This window comes from Motacilla alba, chromosome 6 (assembly GCF_015832195.1).
Source record: "Motacilla alba alba isolate MOTALB_02 chromosome 6, Motacilla_alba_V1.0_pri, whole genome shotgun sequence".
Lineage (NCBI taxonomy): Eukaryota > Metazoa > Chordata > Aves > Passeriformes > Motacillidae > Motacilla > Motacilla alba.
The window spans coordinates 3,266,099-3,287,920 of NC_052021.1; the positions used below are offsets into that span (position 1 = coordinate 3,266,099).

Consider the following 21,822-nt stretch of genomic DNA (forward strand, 5'->3'; position numbering starts at 1 on the left):
GGGCTTGGAGCAAGCTGGTCTAGTGGAAAGTGTCCCTGCCCATGGAAGGGTTTGGGAACTAGATGGTCTTTAAGGTCACTTCCAGCCTGAATCATTCTGTGATTCTCTTAAGTTCAGCCAGATTTTTGAATTGTTGTGTCTCCTGAGAATTGTTTGAGGAGGAAAAGAGAGAAGGATTGTGGAAACCCAGGGCACCAGGAATATTTCTCTGTCTGCTCTGGGGTGCCCTGGCCCCCAGGGGAGCACTGGCTCTGACCCTCATTCATGGAGAAAGTTTCCCAGACTTCAAGACAGACTGGAACCCACAAAAGTGTGAAATGGATTATAGAGAGTAGTGCAGGTGTATCACCTGGGGGGAAATTGAGGTTTTGGGATTTTTAGTATGTTGTGGATGGCAGCAAGATGGAGGCACAGGGTGTCCTCCTGGGTTTCTTCTTCATGCTTCTTCTTCCTCCTTCTCCATGGGTTTGGGTGGCATTTTGTAATTGGGCAGGACAGTCCCCATTGTGGGCTCTTTGGGATCAGGTATTGGGTTAAAAGGGAAATAATCCAGGTGTCAGCTCTTAATTGGATAGTTTAGTCTTAAAAGACCTTGTGACAAGAGACTGTTGCCATTTTGTGCCTTCTAATGAAAAGCTGCAGAGCTCACAGCAGTGAGACTGTTTCACTGGTAAGGAATAATGAACACCTGAGTCCCAACATGGGCTACTGTCTCAGGTGCCTTCAGTCCAGACCCAGAGAAACCCACAGCTGGTAGCCCCACAAAGGATGACACAGGCACTTGGCTGTTCTGACTGTGCCATCCTCGCTGTGCTTTTTAGGTGCAGAGCATCATCCGCTCGCAGACCAGCATGGGCATGCGGCACCGGGACCGCTCCACCACCGGCAACACCCTCAAGACCGGCTTCAACTCCGCCCTCACCACCTACTTCTTCGGGGCTGACCTCAAGGGGAAGCTCACCATCTCCCACTTCCTGGACTTCCAGCGCAAGCTGCAGCATGACATTCTGAAGCTCGAGGTTTGGGCCGGTTTTTGGTCCAGGGGAGGGCAGTGCAGCACGGACTGTGCTGAGCGTGGGGCTTCTGGAGGAGGAGCAAAGAGCCTGGGAAGGGTACAGGGGGAATTTCTGCAGCTGTGACTTGAGGATCCAGGCTGTTCAATTCCTGATGAGCATTTCGGTGCCTGTGGCGCTCCCCAGGGAACGTCTCCGGCATTTGTTGGTGGCTGCTCTTGGTGCATCCTGGGTGTGTGTCCCTCTAAAAAGCCTCCCTGTTGCTTTGGCACTGCTGATGGAGGTGATGAAAAACAACAGAGGTTGTGAGTGGCCTGTTAATACCTTGCTGAGGAAGGTTGGTCTCAGTCCTAATCAGTGAGCTGGGCCCTAAAGGACCAGGATTTATAACATTCCCAAAACTCTTCATCTCTGCTTTTGTCCCCACCTTTTATGTTTGTTTCATTATTCTGAATGTTTCTGCTGGGAAGGTGTTCAAGGCTGGTTTGGATCCTCCTAAATAGGTGGTCTCTATTATGTGAGCTCTGTTGTTCACTCCTGGATGTTTTATGAGAAATGTTGTCCATCTCTTCTGAATTTAGTCTCCTTTTTAATTTGCATTGCCCTGAGTTTTAACAGCAGCTCCCAGCCTCCTGCTCCTAGTTACATAACCTGAATTTTAAGCATCACCTTTGAAAATTTGGCTCTTTTGTATAAAATCAGTAGGAGGGCAGCAACGGGGGACTTGGTGGTCTGCCTCAGCTCCCAGGTAGAGCTGAGGCAGAAGTCAGTTGGAAATGGTCCCCATCGCTGCATCAGACTCCAAGGTTCAACCTGGCTTGAGCAAAGCCAGGCTTTTATTTGCATTGGAAATCAGGATTTGTGCACAAGAAGATGTCCCCCAGCCTACCAGGATAACAGTATTCAGGGCTCTGTCACTTCAGTCTGGTGTATTACTGCTCACATGCTCAGGTTGTGTGATCAGCTTTTTATTAAGTTTTTATCAAGTCAGTCATTGCAATTTAAAACTGAATTTATTCCCTTTTTATTTGGAATGTTCAAATCCACGTAAGAAACTGACGCAAGGACTGATTATTTTATTTTTGTGAAGGCAATTGCCTGGTTCACTGCCTTCATTTCCTGGCCATTAAAGCAGGTGGTGTGGCCCTGCCTTTGCAGGGGGAATTGGCTGCTTGAAGACAATGTTCTTTGTGAACTGGGTCAGTTCCTCAGTGCCTCTGCAAATTGAAAGGAATAAAATACTTTTTAAGGTGAAGAAACATCAGGTGTAACTTGAATGTAAAGGCAAGAGAAGCAGAGATTATTCTGTGCCCTGGTTTTCCCCTGCCCTGTTCACTCCAGGGGTGGGCACTGAAGTGTTCCTGACCCTGTGCTCCCTCCAGAGGTCCCCACTTCCCTCATTAAAAAGCAATAGGGATTTTTCTTTTCAGTTTCATTATACTTGTTCTTTTTCTGCTGTGACAATTTAGTTTTTGATTATTTCAGTCAATTGTGCATCTTCCTGGCTAATAGTAGTTGCTTTTCTAACAGATTATTTATAACTGGGGACAATAAAAGCTATTTATATCTGGGTAAATTATCAAATATCATAAAGGCATCATTACTGACTCCCTGCCAGCACCAGGCTGATACTCATTTCCACTGAAACATTGATGGTTCTGTTCTGCCAAACCTAACTTTTCCTTGAATTCATGCTACTAAAGCCCTGATTTTCCTGTTCCTAGCTCTCATTGATTTAGGCAAAACAGCCCTATTTCTGTGGCTTCTCTCCACTTCAGCTTTCATCTCTTTTGACTTGATCTCCCACCTTTTCTCCTTGCTTCACATTTGATGTGTTTGTTCCCACTTAAGGAGCTTTTCACAGAGTGTCTGGTGGCTTTGTGTTGTTCCTTTCCCAGGGAATGCCCTAATGACCCCAGCTGCTTGAGAAGCACAGCAGTTCAGAGATGAGATGTCTCCTGAGAAGAGAAGGGTTTACCCTGACCCATGTAAATCAGGGAAGTGTGAGAAGTGGTGCTCTGCTGAACTCTTCTTCCCTCCTCTACTGCTGGCTCAGTAAAACTGGAGCATGGTCTGGAGCTGGGATGTTGATTTGAAACCCAGTTTTTGTTCATGTGCAGAGCTCTGGGGAAGTCCTTGGGGAAATGCAGGTCTGAAGAGTCTCCTGGGGCTGGTGCAGCCCTTGAGTGATGCAGAGCCTCTGTTCTCCGACTGGGATGCTGGCTTTGTCTCATCTGAAAGAAAGCTACTTCAAGAAAGAACTTTTTTTTAGAGCTTTTCCCCTTCAGCTCCGGATCCAGGCATTTCTGCAGTTCATACACTTGAGCTGTTTTGTGCTGACTGAAGGTGGAACAATAGTTCCTGACCATCTGAACCCACTTTATCTTCCTCTTACTGATTTTGGTTCATTTTTTTAAAATCAAAATATCCATGCATATTTCTTGCTAAGATTCAGCAGAAGCTCTCACAGAGGAATTAACTCAGACAAAGCCCTGAACATTTCAATGTTCCTTATGGCTGAAGTGTTGATAGCAGGTTTCAGTAACCATGGCCTGCTGTTTTCTTCTCTACTGCTTTTATTTCTTTTTTTTATGCAAGTATATTTTCCATCATTTTATGAAGACTCAGCAGTCAACCCAGTTGCAGGAAGGGAAGGATGAGGAAAGTAACCACAGCCAGAGGTAGAGGGGAAGCTTTCAGTGCCTTTTTTTCAGCCTTTTGGGGTTTGGCTGCTTGGAGAGAGCTGTGGTCGGTTTTTTGGGTTATGGGGTGGCCCTGCTTAGCTGAGGCTGAGCCACAGGAGCCAGCCCAGCACATGGGGCTCCTGGCAAGCTCCTAAAGCCAGAAGTCCTTTTTTCTTGTGGCTTGCTTTGACAAACAGTGACAGGTTTGTCTGGACAGGCTCTGCAGCTCTCACATGTCCCCGTGGGACAGGTGGTGTTGGGCTCTTTTTTTGGTTTTTGAGTGGAAGATCTCTGTGAGTCTGGAAGATGAATAGGACTTGACATCATCGTTTATGCTATTTCTGCTTGGTAGTGCCTGTCCCAGATATTCCTGTGTCCTTGGGGGACCAAAAGGAGTCCCAGCCAGCCTGTGGGGCTCTTCCAGCCTACATTTTTTTAGGATTCTGGAAGTGCATGTAGAAGAGATTTGTGAGCCCTTTGTTCTCCTTTTCTTTGTCACTCCTGCAAGGCACCCCAAAACCTGCTGACAGCACTGATTTAATCTCCATATTTTCCCTCTTACCCAAGGATTAAGCATGCCCCAATGTCCCTCCCAAGGAAAAGCTCTTCCAAGCAAAGTGAAATGGAATTCTGTAAGAATATGGCAGAGGTATGAGACATCACTGCTGTCATCTGGAAAATTCCTTATTTTCTGTGTCTGTTCTGGGAACAGGTGATGTGGGAGTGACCTCTTTACCCTGGAAACTCCTGTTTTCATGGCCAGTGCCAATACAGTTACTGCCTGGTTTGGTTTTTATGAAAAAAGGATGCTGGATGCTCTTCCATCTGCACATACCTCATCAGAAAGTCCTAAATCCTTTGGGCTTGTCTTAACAAATACTCTGGTTTCAGAAGGCTTTTCTGATGCTCCTCAGTTGGGTTTTATGGTAATAACTTAAATCTGTGAGTGCCTTTCTGAGTCCCAGTGTTGGAATAGTTACTATCCAAGTAATCCTGCAGCAGATATCAAAAATTGCTCTGTTGTTACCAGCTTCCTCAAGATTTTTTGGGATTCTGCCTTGTTTTTTATATAGGCTGGCAGAGCAATGCAGCTTTTCAGTGATTTGTTAACAGTAACGAAGCTTGCAGTAATGAGTCACAAATCTTTGTTTCTGCTGCAGTCATTTCGGGGGAAAATGAGTAACTTCAGTAAATTGTTTTGAGTAGCCTGAAAAATGAAGTCTGACAGTGTCAGATTGGCTGAGCTTTGTAAGGAAGGTCCCAAAACTCAGACTTTTTAGAGGTCAGTTTGCTGTTGAACTTACACAAGACATTTTTGTTTGGTTTTAAGTCACCTTTATGACAGTCTGTGTCATGATCAGCTGTGTTGTCTCTCAGAATTGTCCTTTACCTGCTGATCCTCTCACTTCAGCCTCACCACTGACCCAGGCCCTGTGGGAACAATGATGGGGAATGTCGTTTTCCCTTTTTCCTTGTGAATTCTGCCTTTTCAGCAATCCTGTAATGGATTTTGTGTACTTACACAGTTTTGTCAGTTCTGTATCTATATCCTGGATATCTAGAACTCCTGCTTTAGTTCCAGAATTGCTTTCTCTTCCTTCATGTGATCCTTACCTCTGAAAAGCCAAACCAGCACTTGTGGAATTGCTTCTTCAGTAGGGCAATTCATGACAGGTACAAAAGTTGTTTGTGCTCTTTGTTAGTGATTTCCTGACCTGGCTGCAGGGGAAGGAGAGGAGGATGGGCTGATGGCTAAATACAGAAAGCCTGAAGTGTGCCCCATGAGTGCTCTGTTTATCCCAGAGGATGGGTGATGTGTCTGTGTCGCTGTTGTCAGGCCCTGACTAGATAAAAGGTGTGTTGATAACTAATAACCTTTAAACAGCTCTGGAGGAAAAGAGGCTCTCGATATGGAGGCTATGCCCTCCAGAAGTACTTACTGAAGTCAGAGATGGGGCAAACCATGATGGATTTAGTGCCAAGGAGAGGAGAGTTACCAGGGGACCCTGCAGACCTACATATTCCTTCTTCTGCATTTCCCATGGTAGGAGTTGAGGGAACAGAAGTGAGGCTGCTGTCCCTGCCTTTGATGGACAGCCACGAAAGTGTGCTGGCTGACAGAACTGTGTGACATGTCCAGTTAAAGGTGGGATCATCCAGCCCCTGTGAATAGTTTCACATCAGGGAGCTCTGTAGTTAAGGAGGCACAGTCCAGCATACACAGATGTAATCTGGGAATTTCTGGGCAGGCAGTGGGACTGATTTGGACAGCTCATCCTGGTTTTGACAGCTTTCAGAGCTGGCAGCCTGCTTTTGTCTTGGCATGTGAGTGGAAAGGGTCACAAGCAGCTTTCAGGTTTGGGGAAAAGCTGGCATTCAGTTCTTGTCCAGTGTCAGCCAAAGACTTGGGGAGAATTCAGAGTGGAACATTAGTATGGAAAAAAAAATCTGAGGATAGGGATAAGTTATGAGGCCATGGTATGTGCAGCTTAAAGGAAAGACAGAAGGGAGAGATAACTGTCTCAGTAAACACGAGGAGTCACCATAAAGGAGTCTGAGGCAAGTCATTTTCATCAATCAGGAACAGCAGAGCAGGTAATGAAATGTCTCAGTGTGCACCAGGGAAAGTTTAGCTGGAATCCAAGGCAGGTTGAATTCCAGTCCCTTTTTCCATGAAGCAGGGGGAATGCTGGTGGGTGGGGTTTCGCTGTCACAGGGGAGTTACCAAAAGCTGGTCTTTGTGCCTCAGTCAGAAGATGCCATAAATGCTGTTCCTAGCTGATTCCTCCCTAGTCCAAGTGAGGAAACTTGTGCCAGAGAAATCAAACCCTCCCAGTGCCTCACTCTGAAAGGCAGAGCAAGAGTCTGTGGGGTTGTTTTGGAGGCCTCAGGATTATAAGAGCATGCTGAGCAACTGCATGTCAGCTGTAAAACCACAGAATGTCCTGAGTGGGCAGGGACCCACAAGGATCATGGAGCCCTGCCCAGGACACCTCAACAATCCCACCCTGTGCTTGAGAATGTTTTCCAAACACTCCTGGAGCTGTGGCAGCCTTGGGGCACTGCCCATTCCTTGGGAGCCTGTTCAATGCCTGGCCACCCTCTGGGGGAAGAACCTTTTCCCAGTATCCAGCCTAAACTTCTCCTGACACAACTTCAGGCTGTTCCCTTGGGTCCTGTCGCTGGTCACCAAAATATCCAGTGGTCGCAGGAGTGTGCCAGTGAGGCTGGCAGGGCGTGGCAGCACATGTGCTGCAGCTGCTTGTGAGCATGGCTGGGGCACAAAGGAGCAGCTGTGGCATCCTCTTGTTTGGGATGGATGCTTCGTGGGGCACCCACCTGGGGAGAGAACTGCCTTGCTTGTATTAGAACCAGGTGACTTCGGCGTGGTTGATGCAGTGGCTCTGCAGGGGAAGCCGTGGAGGGTTTTATTGGAATTTCTATTTATTGCATCATTAGCAGCAGTGGAAGGCTTTGCTCTGTACCAGCAGGCTGCTTTGGTTTATGAAGGGTGTGTAAATCCCCTGCTGAGCTCCCGCAGTGCAGCAGAGCCTTGTGTGGGACCCCTGCAAATAAAATCCCAGGAGTGCTCTTTGGATTCATTACCTTGCCACAGGAGTGTGTGGAGGTTTGTGTCAGAGTCCCTGAATTAGGAAATGTAAGCTGTTCAGCATAGGTGCTCTTGTTTATGTGTGCACAAGCAAGTCAGCCAACAGAAGGGAGCAGCAAAAGTTGGTGGGCAAGAGGTTGGGGATGTCTGTGTGAGCGTGTTCTTGTAGCAGGTACCTGACTTGTGCCTCCTCCTTCTGAGCAAACACCTCAGTCCTCTTGCTCCTTCTCCCCTTTCAGGCTCTGAATTCAGAGCTGTTCTGCAGCTCCACACGTTGGTGGCTGTGTTTCAGCCCTGGCTTTGCTTCTGCTGATGTAGGAAGAAGGTGGAAGCAGGACCCTTTTCCCTGCTAGGCTGAATTAAACTCCTGCAAACTTGTTCTTCTTGGAGAATTGAACACCAAGGTCAAGCAGAAAACAGTGCGAACTCTTAACAGGCAGTGAGAGAGCTGTATTTCTTAATAAAACTATGTACAGCAGTTCCATGGAGACTGAGATATTGGGATTTTTCAGAGTAATGGCTTCACTCAGGTTCCTGCAGCTCCACTGTCCTGTGTGTTTTCCTGCAGGAGGGTTGGGAGTTTGTTCTGCTTCTGAACTTTCATTCAGGGAGCATGCAGGACAGAAAAACTGCTCTGTTCCATGGTACCAGGAGCATTGTCAAGGGCAAGGATGGCAGCAACAGAGCCAGGTCTGGAGAGCAGGCATGGGAGGAGATTGCTCAGCTCTTCCCCCTCCCCATCCCTTTAATTTATCAGAAGTGTTCTTTTTCCTTAGCATCACTGATTCCTTTTCTTCAGGTTTCCTTCCTGTCATTCCCTCACAGCACAGAATTTCAACACACTGATCTGCTCAGAGCCTGCAGGAAGGTATTTCCACTCATGGGGCTGAAGTTCAGGTGCAGCCACCTTTACATAACCTTTTTTTAATCGCTCATTAAAGCGGAACAAGTGGCTGGTGATGGGAATGAATTTTTCCCCCTTACAGGCAGCAGTGGCTTGCCAAGGTCAATGAAATCTCCAAAGCTTCTCTCCAGCATCAGGTCTGCTGGGATTGCACTGCTGCTGACAGATGGGCATTTCTAACCTGGCTGCTACATATTCACTTAGGCAGAGGGGGGAAAGTGAACAGGGAGAGCGTTTGGAAGATTGGATTTTTCTCATATGAAAATAGCTCCCATTTCTCTCATTTTTAAATTATTTTTTAAGGTGAGAAAGAAGCAATGGTCCAGGCTGGGTTTGGCATTTCCTCCTGCCCATTTTCATTCCTCCTGCTTTGGCAGCTCTGAACATCTTTAGAGCTGTGTCTTTGAGTGGGTTTTACCAAATAATGCAGTGATTACACCCGGGGGCTCCTTGTAGCCTGTGTCCAGAGCAGGCTGAGCTTCATCTTGCAAAACCCAGTGCTTTAGATCCATGTCCACAGAAGAAACCTTTCAGCATAATTACCCCTCCCCCCCCCCAAAAAAAAAAAGAGTATTTTAAATCTTCAATCTTCCCAAACAAAAAGCCTTTAGAAACTTTTCTCTTTCTTTTTTTCTGGCAGTAATTCAGTGCCTGTGCAAACACTTCAGCTTACTCACAAATACATTAAATTTTTTTGGATGGACGAGGTTGCTGGGATTTAGGGAGATATATAGTGTTTTCCCCTTTCTTTTTCTTCCTGTCATAGTTGTATATGCAACTTGACAAGAGATCCTGGCAGCCTCCTTCTCCAGAGCAGTAAACAGAGCCAGTGCTGCAGTAGTTTGCAGATAAATAATGTATTACAGCCTGTCAAATAAAGCTTTGAGCAAATACCACTTTAAAGGGTCATATATTATGAATCTGAATGTTACCCTGCAGATCATTATTTCCCAGACCCTTTTGATTCCTTATTATGCACAGAGCAGCTCTGGGAACAGGTCACCTTTTTCCACTACCCCTAAACCTGATAGAATTAATATCAGCTAGCTTTCTCCCATGGATGTTTTTTTTTAACCTACAGAAAGAAGCTCAAAGATCATCCCTCAAACACTTCTCTCCCCGTCCAAATGTCCTTGAAGATGTATTTCTCTTTGCTATTTCAATTAGGAATGTGGCACACATACATTTATTTATTCAAGATCCTTGCTTTAGAGGTTGTAGGGAATACATCATCTGTTTGATTGGTTTTTAGGGGAAACTTTCCTAGAAATTAAGAAGCCTCCTAAAATACAGCTGGATATTTAGCTAACGTGAGTGTTTGAAGAGGATAGGAGTATATCCTTTTGGCATTGCTTTAGGAAAAATCTGAGCTGTGTTTTCATGGTGCTGGCTGAGTTACAACTGGGTGTTTCCCTCCTGCACCGATGGGATTTGGTGGATCCCAAATGCTGCCTGTGCCTGTGCCAAGTGCAGGGGCCTGGAGGTTATTTTAGCCATTTTCTTCTTCAGCAAACAAAGCAAAGACACAAGCCACCAGTGTGTGTCCAGCCCAAAAATGCCAGCTTAGGAAGGAGGGGCATCATCAATTTATCCCACTTTTCCATGGGAGGTTTTGCCAGGCACTCGTGGTTGTCTGGTGCTGCTGAGCCCTCTCTGGGGCTTTGGTGCCCCTCCCCAGCTGCAGAGCAGGGGCTGCTCTCTTGGGCCCAGTTGGGTCTGGTGGGAGCAATCACAAAACACTGCTCCTCCTTTTTGAAGCAGTTTTTAAACTCCCATTCTCTGGTTAGAGAGGTTGTTTGTTGGCTTATGCCCTTTTCTGACACAGAGATGGGGCAGCTGGGAACTCAGAAATAAAACAACCAAGAAATGTTTTAAAAACTTTTATTTGCAGTCTTATGTGAAAGTAAAACAGTACAGATGTTATGATTCACACCATCACAATTAAAAGCCAACTATTTTCTAATTACAATACATTATAAACATTTCTTAAGTTTTATATCAATATCAGCTTTTACCACACCATGCTGTAAATGCTTAAAACCAGTCATCTAAAATTGCCCCTCATAAGCCCTACTACAATACATCCTTCACAGTTCTATTTCTCCAGAGTATCTAGTTTATTTACAAAACCATCCTTTAAAACTCATTTCCAATTCCATTTCTCTCTCAACAGTGTCTGTCCCATTCCATGACATTTCTAAATCAACATTTCTTATCTCACAGTTTACATACAAATACATACTATGTAAACCTTCTGTCAAACTTTGAAGATTCTTCACAAATCCATTTCCCACAGATTTTAGCACTGGAGTTGTAGGTAGAATCTTCCCCTATCAACACTATTGATTATGACAGATTTATTGAGGAGGAAGGAGAGTCAGCTGGGAAGAGAAACCTTCCCCTGAGAAGTGTGTGCTACCCACACTGGGCCTTTTTCTGGGGCCATGGGAGCTGCTTCATTTCCCACTGGTGAGCCTTGCTGCCACGAGAGATGGAAGGAAACCAATGTCTGCATTTAGGAACTTCCAGCAGGTTTTATTTTTTCCACCAGGATGTTTCTTGTGGTGGTATCTCTGAATTGGTTTGGCTGGATGCTCCTCAGAGCCTGGGATTTGATTTCCTGCAGGGGAAGATGGATTGAGTTAGTGGAGGAAATAAACAGTGAAGCAAGGAAGAAAAGATATTATGGGTCTGCTGTTTTATGATGGCTCCTTGTATTGCCTTTCCATAAAGTTGTGCAATTAAGGAGATGTGGAAGCAGGGGAAATTGCTTTTGTCCTCTGCTCTCCTCATGTGAGAAAGATCTTCTCTTGGAAGGAGAGTGGGGTTATTTGAACAAATCTGGGAATTTCATCTTACAGAGGAGCAGGAATGGGCTCATCCTGTCAGGTGTCGGGGGAGCTGGGGACTGTTTAACATGGGTGTAAGGTTATGGGTAATCTTTTAAATAGCAAAAAAAAACCAGGGAGTACCCTGCTGTGTATTTGGACTGGCTGCAGGGACTGGGCCAGCAAAGCTGGTGAAGTCAAGGGCTGCATCCCATTTCTGCTGCCTTCCCCTCCCACAGGACTGGGTTGGAAGGGATCTTAAAGCTCATCTGATCCCACCCCTGCCGTGGGCAGGGACACCTTCCACTATCCCAGGCTGCTCCAAGCCCTGTCCAGCCTGGCCTTGGGCACTGCCAGGGATCCAGGGGCAGCCACAGCTGCTCTGGGCACCCTGTGCCAGGGCTGCCCACCCTCCCAGGGAGCAATTCCTTCCCAAAATCCCATCTAAACCTCCCTTCTTTTAGTTTGAAGCCATTCCCTCCTGTCCTGTCCCTACAGTTCCTGCTGAGCTGTTCCATAAACGCCTCAGATTTCCTTTCACGTCACATTGGCTTTGAATGAATTTCAAAATTCTTTCAAGCCTTTTTGTAATTCAAGCTAATTTCTTCAGCACCTCAGGTGTCCTGGCCCGCAGGAAGAGCCCCGGCCAGCATTCTATCCCCTTCTCCTTGCCTGCTGCAGATGCAGAATCCACTGCTGGCACCAAGTGGCTGCAGGTGGAAGCTGCTCCAGCGGTGTTGGGCTCGCTGGCCCATTGTGGGTGTGATTTTGGGATGGGGTAGGACCGCCCTGCCCTCTGTTTGTCCTGGTGGGATGGTGGGAGCAGGAGCTGCTCCACCCCTCTCTGGATAACGCCGCGTGAGCACTGCTTTGCCCTGCTTTTCCTTCTGTAACATCCAGCAAGGGCAAAAGGCTGTCAGAGGGCTTGTTAGCTGTAATATATCCAGGGTGCATCCCCTGCATCCCCTCCTTGTAGGGTGTGGGGTTATTCCCCCCAGGGAACAGAAAAATAACCTGTACAGGATCATCCTGTGCTTGAGGGCAGAGAATTGTGATTGCCTGGGAACGGGCACTATTTTCCCCCCTTTTTCAAATACCCAGAGGATTTTAACACTTAACACTCTTTGCAGGCTGTGTATTGGGTACTGAAAGAAAAATTCCTGTAGGCTTTGCACCCTCCTTCCTTTCCAAGTGGTGAGTTGTGTTTGGGTAGAAGACATTCCAGGGGGTGGAGGAGCATTAATGTACCTCTGCTCCCCGGGAGGGGGGTGCCAGGGGTAGCTGGGGCTTTTCTTTCGTCAGGAATCAGTGGGTTTTCCACTCACAAATCCTTTGGAGCCCAGTTTCCTTATGGATCAACACAATCTCTGACACAGCAGAAAGAATAAACAGAATTCCCTCCCTGAAATTTCTCTTTAAATGACATGGCCTGCTTATCCCTTCTGTAATTAATTTAAATGCATCTGACAGCAGCTTGGAGGCAAGATTTGAACTTGCTTTATCCCTCAGTGGTGGTTCTGTTGGAATTTGGGAGCTGGGTGTGGGCCAGCTCTCACTTCCCAGCCCCTTTCTGGGCTGACCTTTGCAGTGAGCACCACTGTACATGACAGTGGGCATCTGAGTGTTCTGGTTTAATGTTAGAAATGTTCATTTTGAAATGAGATAAATAACAAGCAGCATAAATTCCATCGTTTCCAGGCTTTTTTTAATTTCTTGTGAATAGCTGTGTGGTGTATCAGTAGAAAAATTAAGATGAAAAGTATTTAGTTTTTTCCTTCCTGGTCTTTTTTGCATCTGGTAATGCAAAACCGACCACAATCTGAAAGTTTGATTCCAAAAAACCTGCAAGGAGCTGGTTCTTTGTTTCCCCATTTGCAGGGAGCTGTGCTTGCTTGTGTTACCCCATGGAGCTGCCCAATGCTTGATCCTGAATGCAGGGCAGGGGGAGAGGGGGCTGATGGGCTTTTGGACACCAACTTGAGATTTTCCAAGCATAGTCACCACTTAGGAGGTTGATCTGAGCTATTTGCACCCATTTCCTAGCCTTTAATTAAAGATGCTAGTTCAAGTTCTGCTAAAACTCGGGGTATTTTAAGGCTGTTGGTAGAAAAATGCTGATTTGTGTCTTTGGGGATGAAATTAGGAATATTACAGCAGAAGAAAGCTTCAAAAGCAGCACTGATGGCAAGTTTTTGTGTCCCAGGAGCATTTTCTTTGCATTCATCAGGCATGGCAGAAACCACTCCTTCTGCTTTTTAATGAAGAACACTTCCACAAATGAGTTTTCCCTCTCCTTTCCCCAGCACAGGAGAATGGGAGAGGCCCACGTTTTGCATCATGAGTGATCCCCAAAGCCTGTATAGATGACAGTAAAAATCACCATTTTCCCCCCAAAACTGTGTGAGCCACTCAGGTGAAAGCACAAGGGGCTGAGGAGCAGAGTTTCTCCATTTGGGATCCGCCTCCTGCCAGAGTCACCCATACAAATCCCCCCAGCCTTGGTGCTCCACTTATCAGGAATCCCTTGGTTTCCCACTGGGACAAGCAGCCAAAATCTGGTTGATATGGCAATAATTAAAAATTCATTAGCACTGAAGAGCAGCTGAGGCTGGAATGGTCAACTCAGCAGGCAGCAGAATGTCACTCACTGGTACCAAGTTGTTCCCCATGAGTTTAAAAATCAATGTTGTTGTTAAATGTCATCTTCTGGCTTTTGATCAGCTGGAGTGTTGGTAAATCTTGTGTTTCCTGGTAAATTTGGAATAATCTATCCCAGATAAAGGATCCCAAGTGCTGAGATCTGTGAAGCTGGATGAAGTCTAATGTGGATGGGGGGGAAAAGGAAAGGATGAAGTCCCCATTATTCAGGGCTGGTGCTCCCACCCAGCACCTTCCCAAGCTGGGCAATGGCTCTTCCCTCCTCCCCTGCAGTGGAAGCCAGGGGACAAACTGCTGCAGGAGAGATGGAAGAGTGGAGAAAACCTCTGCCCAGGGGCTTTTTGGAACTTCTGCAGGGACCTCACAGCAGCATTTGTAAGAGTCAGGGTCTGGAAGGGTCTGAGGAAGAGGAGAACTTGGGGAAGGTGAAGTCTGGAGACATCCATGAACCTTCCTTGCTGGGACACTGGCCTTGGAGCAGAGAAGAGTAAAATGAGAAGACCTTTGCAAGACTTCTCTTTGGTTTATTAAGCACTGTTCCTGTTTAGAGCAGCCACTCATTAGCCCAGTCCTGTGGGATAAAGCTGGCAGGGATTTCCAAGCTCTTTTTTCTTCCTTTTTTCTTCTTGCTTTTCCCTGGGGATTTTTTCTTTCCAGCTCACAGCTGCGTGTTCTCTATTTTTTTGGGGAGGTCCTGACCTCAACAGGTGTCCTCACACTGGGGCACCATTAAATGTTGGGTTTTGGGTTGGTTTTTTTTTACTTTTGTTCAGGTTGGGATTGAAGTGCTTGAGATAGTATTTTATATTTAGATTTAGATGTTTATTATTTTTATTTATATTATAAGTTGAAAGTTTTATAGTATTTTGTTAATAAGTTCTAAAATGTTTAATTTTTTTACATAAAGTTTTTTAAGGTTAAACTATTTAATTAAGAAATGACACTCAAATTACTTTTACTTTTCATTTAATAACTAATTACTTTAGGTCTGCAATATGGACTTTTTTGTTAATTATAAAATATTACTTAAAGTTATGAAGAAGGAGAAGAAAAACTTGTAGCTATTGTCTTAAAACTTTTATTTAGTCTTGTATATATTGTTATATTTTAAAATTCTAAACTCTTTTAAGTTTTCTACTCTGTGATATTACACACTTCTAACTAAACCACACACTCACAATCTCAGTGCTATCAGTCAATTTTGGGAGCTTTCTCTACAGCCTCAGGTCAAATGAAAACTCACCTGAAGGGTGCCTGTGCTCAGCTGGGGTTGGGCTCTTTCTCCAGGCAGCACTGACAGAACCAGAGCACACAGCCTTGAACTGCACCCAGGGAAATAGAGGTTGGATATTAGGAAAAGGTTTTTTACAGAAAGAGTGATAAATTTCTGGAATGGTGGTGGAGTCACCATCTCTGGATGTGTTTAAAAACAGACTGGATGTGGCACTGGGTGCCAGGGTTTAGCTGAGGTGTCGGGGCTGGGTTGGACTCGATGATCTTGGAGGTCTCTTCCACCCCAGTGATTCTGTGATTCTCTGAGATGCAGTGTTCTCTTGGGGGTTAGAGTCTGTTAGTACACAAAGTCTAAAATTCTCTGCATCCAGGACTCCAACAAAGGCTTCTCCCAAGAGCTGTCCAAGGAATTGCAATAGGGCAAATGTGGAGAGACAGTCCTGGGGAAAGCAGATCCTGAACCCATCAGCACTTCTCCTTCGCTAGTGTTTCCTGCAATGTTAATTCTTTATGGTGCCTTTTTTATGCTTCACCCCTCAGGTGGGGCTTTGTGCTGCTCCTGGTTTTGATCTCCTGTTCCCCTTCCCTGGCAGTTCGAGCGGCACGACCCGGTGGACGGGCGGATCACGGAGCGGCAGTTCGGGAGCATGCTGCTGGCTTACAGCGGGGTGCAGTCCAAGAAGCTCACTGTCATGCTCAAACAGCTCAAGAAGCACTTCCAGGACGGAGAGGTCAGTGGCATTCGTGGAAAATTTGGGGAAATTTCTCCCAGCCCCAGGCTGGGCTGAGAAATGAGTTAAGCAATCCCCATCCTCTCTGGAAAAGCGTCCGCTCCGTGCCGAGCCGTGGCGGAGAGAGAGGGAAGAGTGCAGTGGTTGGTGTCCAGTGTGGGCTGTAGGATGGTTCCATATGAAAATAGATGCTGCAATTTTAAAAATTCAATTTGCTGAATGGCACCCTGGGTCTGGAGCCAGGACAAACACTGAAGCCGTGCTCCCAGTTCCTGGCTCAACCCTGGATTCATTAGCTGCTGTGAGCAGGCAGTTTGTTATTTAGTTATTAACTTCTGGGAAAAGTTACTCACAATTTAGAGGGGAGTAAGTTTGCAGATCCTACACTCATTAATTCAGTGAGAGTCCTTGGAATAAGATATCCATACCACAAGATGTGCTTTATCAGGTAAGGCAAGTATGGGCTGAGAAATTATTGAACATTAGAATTTTACATCTGCCCCTGTAATGGATGTTCTTTTATTAAGCCAGAATGTTCTTCTATTAACTGGGATATAAACAAGCAATTCATCAAAGTGAGAATGGATGGAAAGTCTTTGGCTGGCTGTTTTAGAGCTGCTTTCTTCTAACATCAGAACCAGAGTTTATTTCTTAACCTGTTTAGGTGCCAAGTGTGTAATAAAACACAAGTTCTGACCAGGGTCTGCAGCTCTTTTTGTTCCTTAATGGGATTCCTACATTAACAGGAATCGTTAGATTTCTCCAGGAAAAAGTTTTTAAATGCAATGTGTGTCTAATAGAAAAATATCAGCTCTGGTTTTGAAGTTAGCAAATTGTTGATTCTTTTGCTGTGATTTTTGGGTATATATATATGTGTGTGTGTGTGTGTGTATAGATATTACTGAACAGTAGCTGGCTGTGTGAGAAAAGAGGCAAAAGAATTTATTTTGGAAGGTTTCCTACAGCAGATGTTTTCTTCCTTTCATGTGTAAGCCAAGACCCTGACATCTGTGCCAGAGGAAGAACTTCTTGTTCTTACCTTATTCCTCATCCCCAAATCAGCCAGATTGTCTTTCTATTTACAGCCAGCCAGATTCAGAGCAAATCTTTATCTTCCTTTATTCCGAGGACTTTCAAGGAGAGAAAATGGGCAATGGATAAAAACAATACTGTATTTGTGAGGAATAGAATTGGTGAAAAAATCATGATTCCTTACACTGGTGAGGGTGAAATGCCCAGAAACTGTCCCAAACTCCCCCAGCAAGGCTTTCCCTTGGAAGTGCAGTTCTTTTGAGAGAGCTTTCTTATGGCATCTGCCAAACCTTGTCTTCTTTGACTGATGCAATTACCTTGACTGCACAAGGCAACCCTGGCAGCCTCCAAAACAATAAAACTCTGGGTTTAATCTAATCTTTAGCTGTTTTCCAAGGCTGTTATTCTGCATTCCTGGTTTTGAGAGTGATAAGTTTTCTTCTATTAACTGCTAATCTGCTTTCATTATTTTTCTTTTTCTGGAGGAAAAATCCCATCTTACCCTGGGTAGGTGAATTTTGCCTGTTCAGCAGAGCTGCCACACTCTGTTTTGTCTAACATTGTTTATGAGTGTCCTCCCCAAGTTGTACTTACACAGCTGCTTTCCTCCTGGTGAAAAGGACCTGAGTCATCAGCAGTATTCACAAGCAATGCTTTATTTGGTTTATGCCCCCCTAACTGCTGGAAAGCCAAGCTGTCTCTTCAGAAACCAGTGATTCGTGTCATCTCCCACATGTGCTTCAAGGGCTGGCTGGGGTTTTAGCAGAGGGTGGCAGTGAGGTGGAATTCCTGGCCGAACCTGAGTTCCCAGGTGAAAAGCCCTAATTTCTGCAGGAGATCTTTGAGCTGTTGTGTTACAAACAGGTAAGTGCTTCTGGAACCTCCCTGTTTATGTTTTGTGAGGGTTACTCAGGTGATGAAGGGATTCAGCTGATTATGAATTAACAGCTGGAGCTACAAATGCCTTGAGAGATGTGATCTGTTGACTTGCCTAAGGCTGTCCCAGTCTCTGATTTTTATTTTATTTTGGTAGCTGGAACAGAGTTAACGTTGATGCCAGCCTCACCTATAGGATTCCTCAAAAAAAAAAGAAATTTCATAACACTGATGGTATTCTTGGTACAGACATTCAGTGGTTTTGTCCATATGAAAGCCACAATTTGTAGGAGACACTTGTGTCACTGCTTTTGTTTTTTCAGCTGGTGAAAGGACCACAAAGGCCAGGTTGGGTGGGGCTGGGGGCATCCTGGGATAGTGGTAGGTGTCCCTGCCCATGGGACACCATGGAATGAGATGTGTTTTGAGGTCCCTTCCCACCCAAACCATTCCAGGATTCCAAACAGGGCTCCATTATGCACAGACAGCAGTGCTGCTTGGCCTTGGCATCTGCCATTTTGGGAATCCCAGGAAAATACAAGGTTTATGGCTCTTTGCTTAGAGCACTGCAAAGCCCAGATGTCCCAGACAGAGCAGGCACAATGTCTTCTGCTGGCCTGGAAGTGGCCACACACCTCGTGGTTCCTCCAGGCTTTCCACTCTCGCAGTGCCCTGCTCTGGCACGAGGCATCATGGTAATTGCAAAGAGGTTTTCTCCTGTAGAACCATTGTGCAAAGCACAGGGATCTTTGCATCGCTTCCTGCACAAGTACCTGATTTATTAGATTACTTTTTCCCTAGGACAGTATTTAATTTAATTCTGCTGTGCATCCTGGTGTTCCTCTAGGGAAGAGGAGCAGGCAAACATTCAAGGAAAGCTCCCTGCAGAGTCACCAGGGATTTGTCTCTTCAGTCAGCTCTGTTGTCCACATGTGCTCTCCCATTTTGCCGTCTCATCCTTTTTGGCCCAGATCCATGAGTCCAGGGCTGACGAAGCTGCTGTTGCACGTGTCAGCACACACGTAGATCATCAGTGCACGGCCACATACTCCCTTACAGCAAAGATAGAAACAAGCTGCAAATGTCTGTATGGAAAGACCTTAAAAATGCTCTTGTTCTTTCAAAAGATTGGCGGCTTCTTCCCTGATTAGAAGTTGTTTGAGCAGAGTTACAGCAGATTGTGTAAATTTCTATTTGACAGTACCTGCTGAACACGTCCAGGTCGTGGAGCTGTGCTGTGTTCTGCAGTTTGGATTTTTAATATCTTGCTCTATTAATCTGTCGTGCCAGGCAGGGTAGGAGGAGCCTGAACCTGAACACTCTTGACAAGCTGATTTATGTCTCCCCGAGAGGGAGTCTGAGTGGTTATTACTGTGGTGATGATTCACCTCCTCCCTTGGCTCTGTGCCGTGGCTCTGCTGGAGTTGGAGACTCCAGCTCTTGTCCCAGTAATGCCTCAGGTTTCAGCTTTTCTATTTTTCAGATTCTGTGCTGCTTTAGTGTGTGGGTCTGAGCTTCACATTAAGGGATGGTGAGCTCTCTGTGCAGAGCAGGGAGGCAAAACAATTCCTGCTCTAGCTGGGGACCAAGGACAAATGATCCAAATCTCAGGCCCAAGAGCACAAACAATGTGGGCTGGAGAGAGAAAAACAAGCAGGATGGGACTGCATGGGCTGGAGCTGGAACTGGACAATGAACTCCAAGATGCAAATGGAGCAGAACTGATCAAAGTGAGAGACCCCGTGACCGGGTGTCCATTTTGTGACCATTTTGGTTCATCTTGGGTGCAGCCCTGGCTGGGCTCTTGTGCTGCCCAAGGTGAATCCATGGAGGAGATCCTTTTAATAAATCCCTGCTTTATTCTTTAGCTCAGTCTGGCCTCTGCTCTAGGGCAGCCTTCTCAAGGCATCCCCAGCAGTGCTGTGGTGGTGCTGCAGCTGCACAGGGTGATAAAACCAGGTGTAGTGTAACCAGGGGGGTTCAGAGCTGTGCTCAGCAGCAGTTCTTCTCCTGGGGATCTCAGGATGTTTTTCCAGACTATCCCAGAGCGTGGCTGTCAGCTCTCACTGAACACATGCTCACCTGGCCCAGCTAGGTGGAGCAGACAGGGATCCTGCCTCCAGCAGCAAGGCAAACTGGGACACTTTTGTGCTTTAGTGTCACCTTCTGCCACACTGGGTAAGACCTGGATTCCCCCAGGGATCCCAGGGTCTCTTGGGAGAGACCTTACAGTGCATGAGCTTGTTGAGTTTTTATCTTTTGGGGTTTTTTGTTAGGGTTGGGATTAAATGTGCGAGATGGTATTTCTTGTTTGGGTTCAGATGTTTATTAGTTCTTATCTGTATTGCAGTCTCACAAACCCTGAGTTCTGCAGCACTTTACTAAGAAACTACAAAATGGAGACATATCTCTCTCTCTACAAGGCCTTCTAAGGATAAACTGTTAAATTAAGAAATTAAAATATTTTTACTTTTAGCTCAATAACTAACTACTTGCGACTTCAATGTGGACTTTTTTATCAAATTACACAATATTACTTAAACTCAAGAAGAAGAAGGTGAAGAAGAAGGACTAGCTTCTGCTCTAAAATTTTTATTTTGCTTTATATATATTACTGTATTTTAAAATCTCAAACTTTTACATTTTTTACTATGTGATATTACCCACTTTTATTCAAACTACACTCCTGTAATCTTAGTTTGGTCATTTAATTTTTGGAAGCCTTTTCTGTGGCTTCAGGTTAAGTGTTTTCTGGGGGTCACTGTCTGCCAGCACAGAAAGTCTGAAATTCTCAGTAACCAGTGGTCCAGCATGGATTGTTTGATATTGTCATTGCAAGTGTGCAGGCTTCAAATAAATGTATTTCACCTGTTTGCAGTGGTCCCCTGCATCTGAGGTCTGCTCACCTGGGAAATTTGTTTTCAGTCCCTTCCTGTTGTGGGACTGGTGGGGCCAGGAGGGAGGCAGGAGGGGAGCAGAAGTACAGCTCACAGCCCACATCCTCAAGTGCCAAGGCTGAGTTTTGGAGCGTGCAGATGAATTCTCTTCTGGCTGCAACTTTGGGCCAGTGAGTCGCTGTGTCATTTCCAGGAGTGTCCATGATCTGCTTTTCCCATCACCACGGGAGTGTCTTTTCTCTGTCCTAGGGCCTGACTTTTGAGGAGGTGGAGAACTTCTTCACTTTTCTGAAGAACATAAATGATGTGGACACGGCTTTGAGCTTCTACCACATGGCTGGAGCTTCTCTTGATAAAGGTACTAAAACCTGTGGGGTGTTCAGGTGCTGAAAGCCTGAGGGAGCACAACTCATGCTGTGTCTTTGGAGGTGGGAAGATGTCAGACAAGCCCAGGCTGACAGGTTAAAAATGTACCCAAATTGCAATTCCTCCCTGTAATGAGGGGCTTGGCTCACTACATCCATGGATAAAAGGGATTTCAGGTTTTATACTTCCACAGTTTTAGACAGAGGGAGAAGAAAGTGTAGCCTGAATGGATGAGGAAGCAGTGATTTCATGGTGGTACCTTCAGAAGGACCTTTCTGCTGTGTGCAGAGGCAAGGTGACCTACTGAGTGGGCCACAGGCTGTGGTTCCAGATCCCAGGGACACCACTGTTTCTTCTTCGTCACCATCTTCTGAAGTGACTTTTTTTCCTCCTTATACAAAGGACTTCAAAAAGGAGTGTCAAAGAATTCTTGCAGAGTTATCTTCTGTGGAGGTCTCTGATCACATGGCAGAGGCACAGCAGCAGTGGGGCTGGGGGTAGGAACTGCTCAACCCTGCTTTTCTTTCAGCTTCGCTCAAAAATCATAGACTTGGCCTAGAAATAAGGGCTGGATGCTGCATTTCTGATTGGGCAGCCAAGCAGTGGCAAACACCTTCAGAGCTCCCTGGAGGGAAAGAGGGGAGCACTGGAACACCACTGAGGTCCCAGACTGAGCATTAAAGTCTGTCCAGAGACACTATTTCAGATAACCCACAGTCCAGAGGAGTGGGCTGAATAAACCTCAGAGCTGGTGTTTCCTGGAGAACTTGGTAATAATGTGGTTTATTGATCAGACCAATCCATATCCTCCTCCTTCTCATCGTGTTTCCTTTTCTGAGCTGGTCTGTCTCAGGTTTGTTGTTAGATCTGACACACTGATTAAAAAAAAAAAAGGCAAAAAATCCCCCAAGTATATTTCAAACCAAAGTCCCACTCTGCTGCCAGGATCTGTCACAAGTGCTTTGGTCTTTCGGGTTCTTTAAGAGGGAT

The 21,822-nt window shown here is 45.7% G+C and overlaps 2 protein-coding genes across 10 annotated transcripts in view; both read left to right on the forward strand.

Annotated features, from left to right (window-relative positions):
- Positions 1 to 21,822, forward strand: part of LOC119702804 (C-type lectin domain family 2 member D-like) — a 603,052-nt gene that overhangs the window by 305,999 nt on the left and 275,231 nt on the right. The window lies entirely within an intron of this gene.
- The window catches only part of MICU1 (mitochondrial calcium uptake 1), an 89,730-nt gene that overhangs the window by 60,466 nt on the left and 7,442 nt on the right, over positions 1 to 21,822 (forward strand). For all 8 annotated transcript variants that reach the window (XM_038141409.1, XM_038141405.1, XM_038141408.1 and 5 more), the window contains 3 exons: positions 822 to 1,019; positions 15,524 to 15,661; positions 20,716 to 20,824. In XM_038141409.1, coding sequence (XP_037997337.1) covers positions 822 to 1,019; positions 15,524 to 15,661; positions 20,716 to 20,824 — 445 coding nt within the window. The remainder of the gene's footprint in view (positions 1 to 821; positions 1,020 to 15,523; positions 15,662 to 20,715; positions 20,825 to 21,822) is intronic.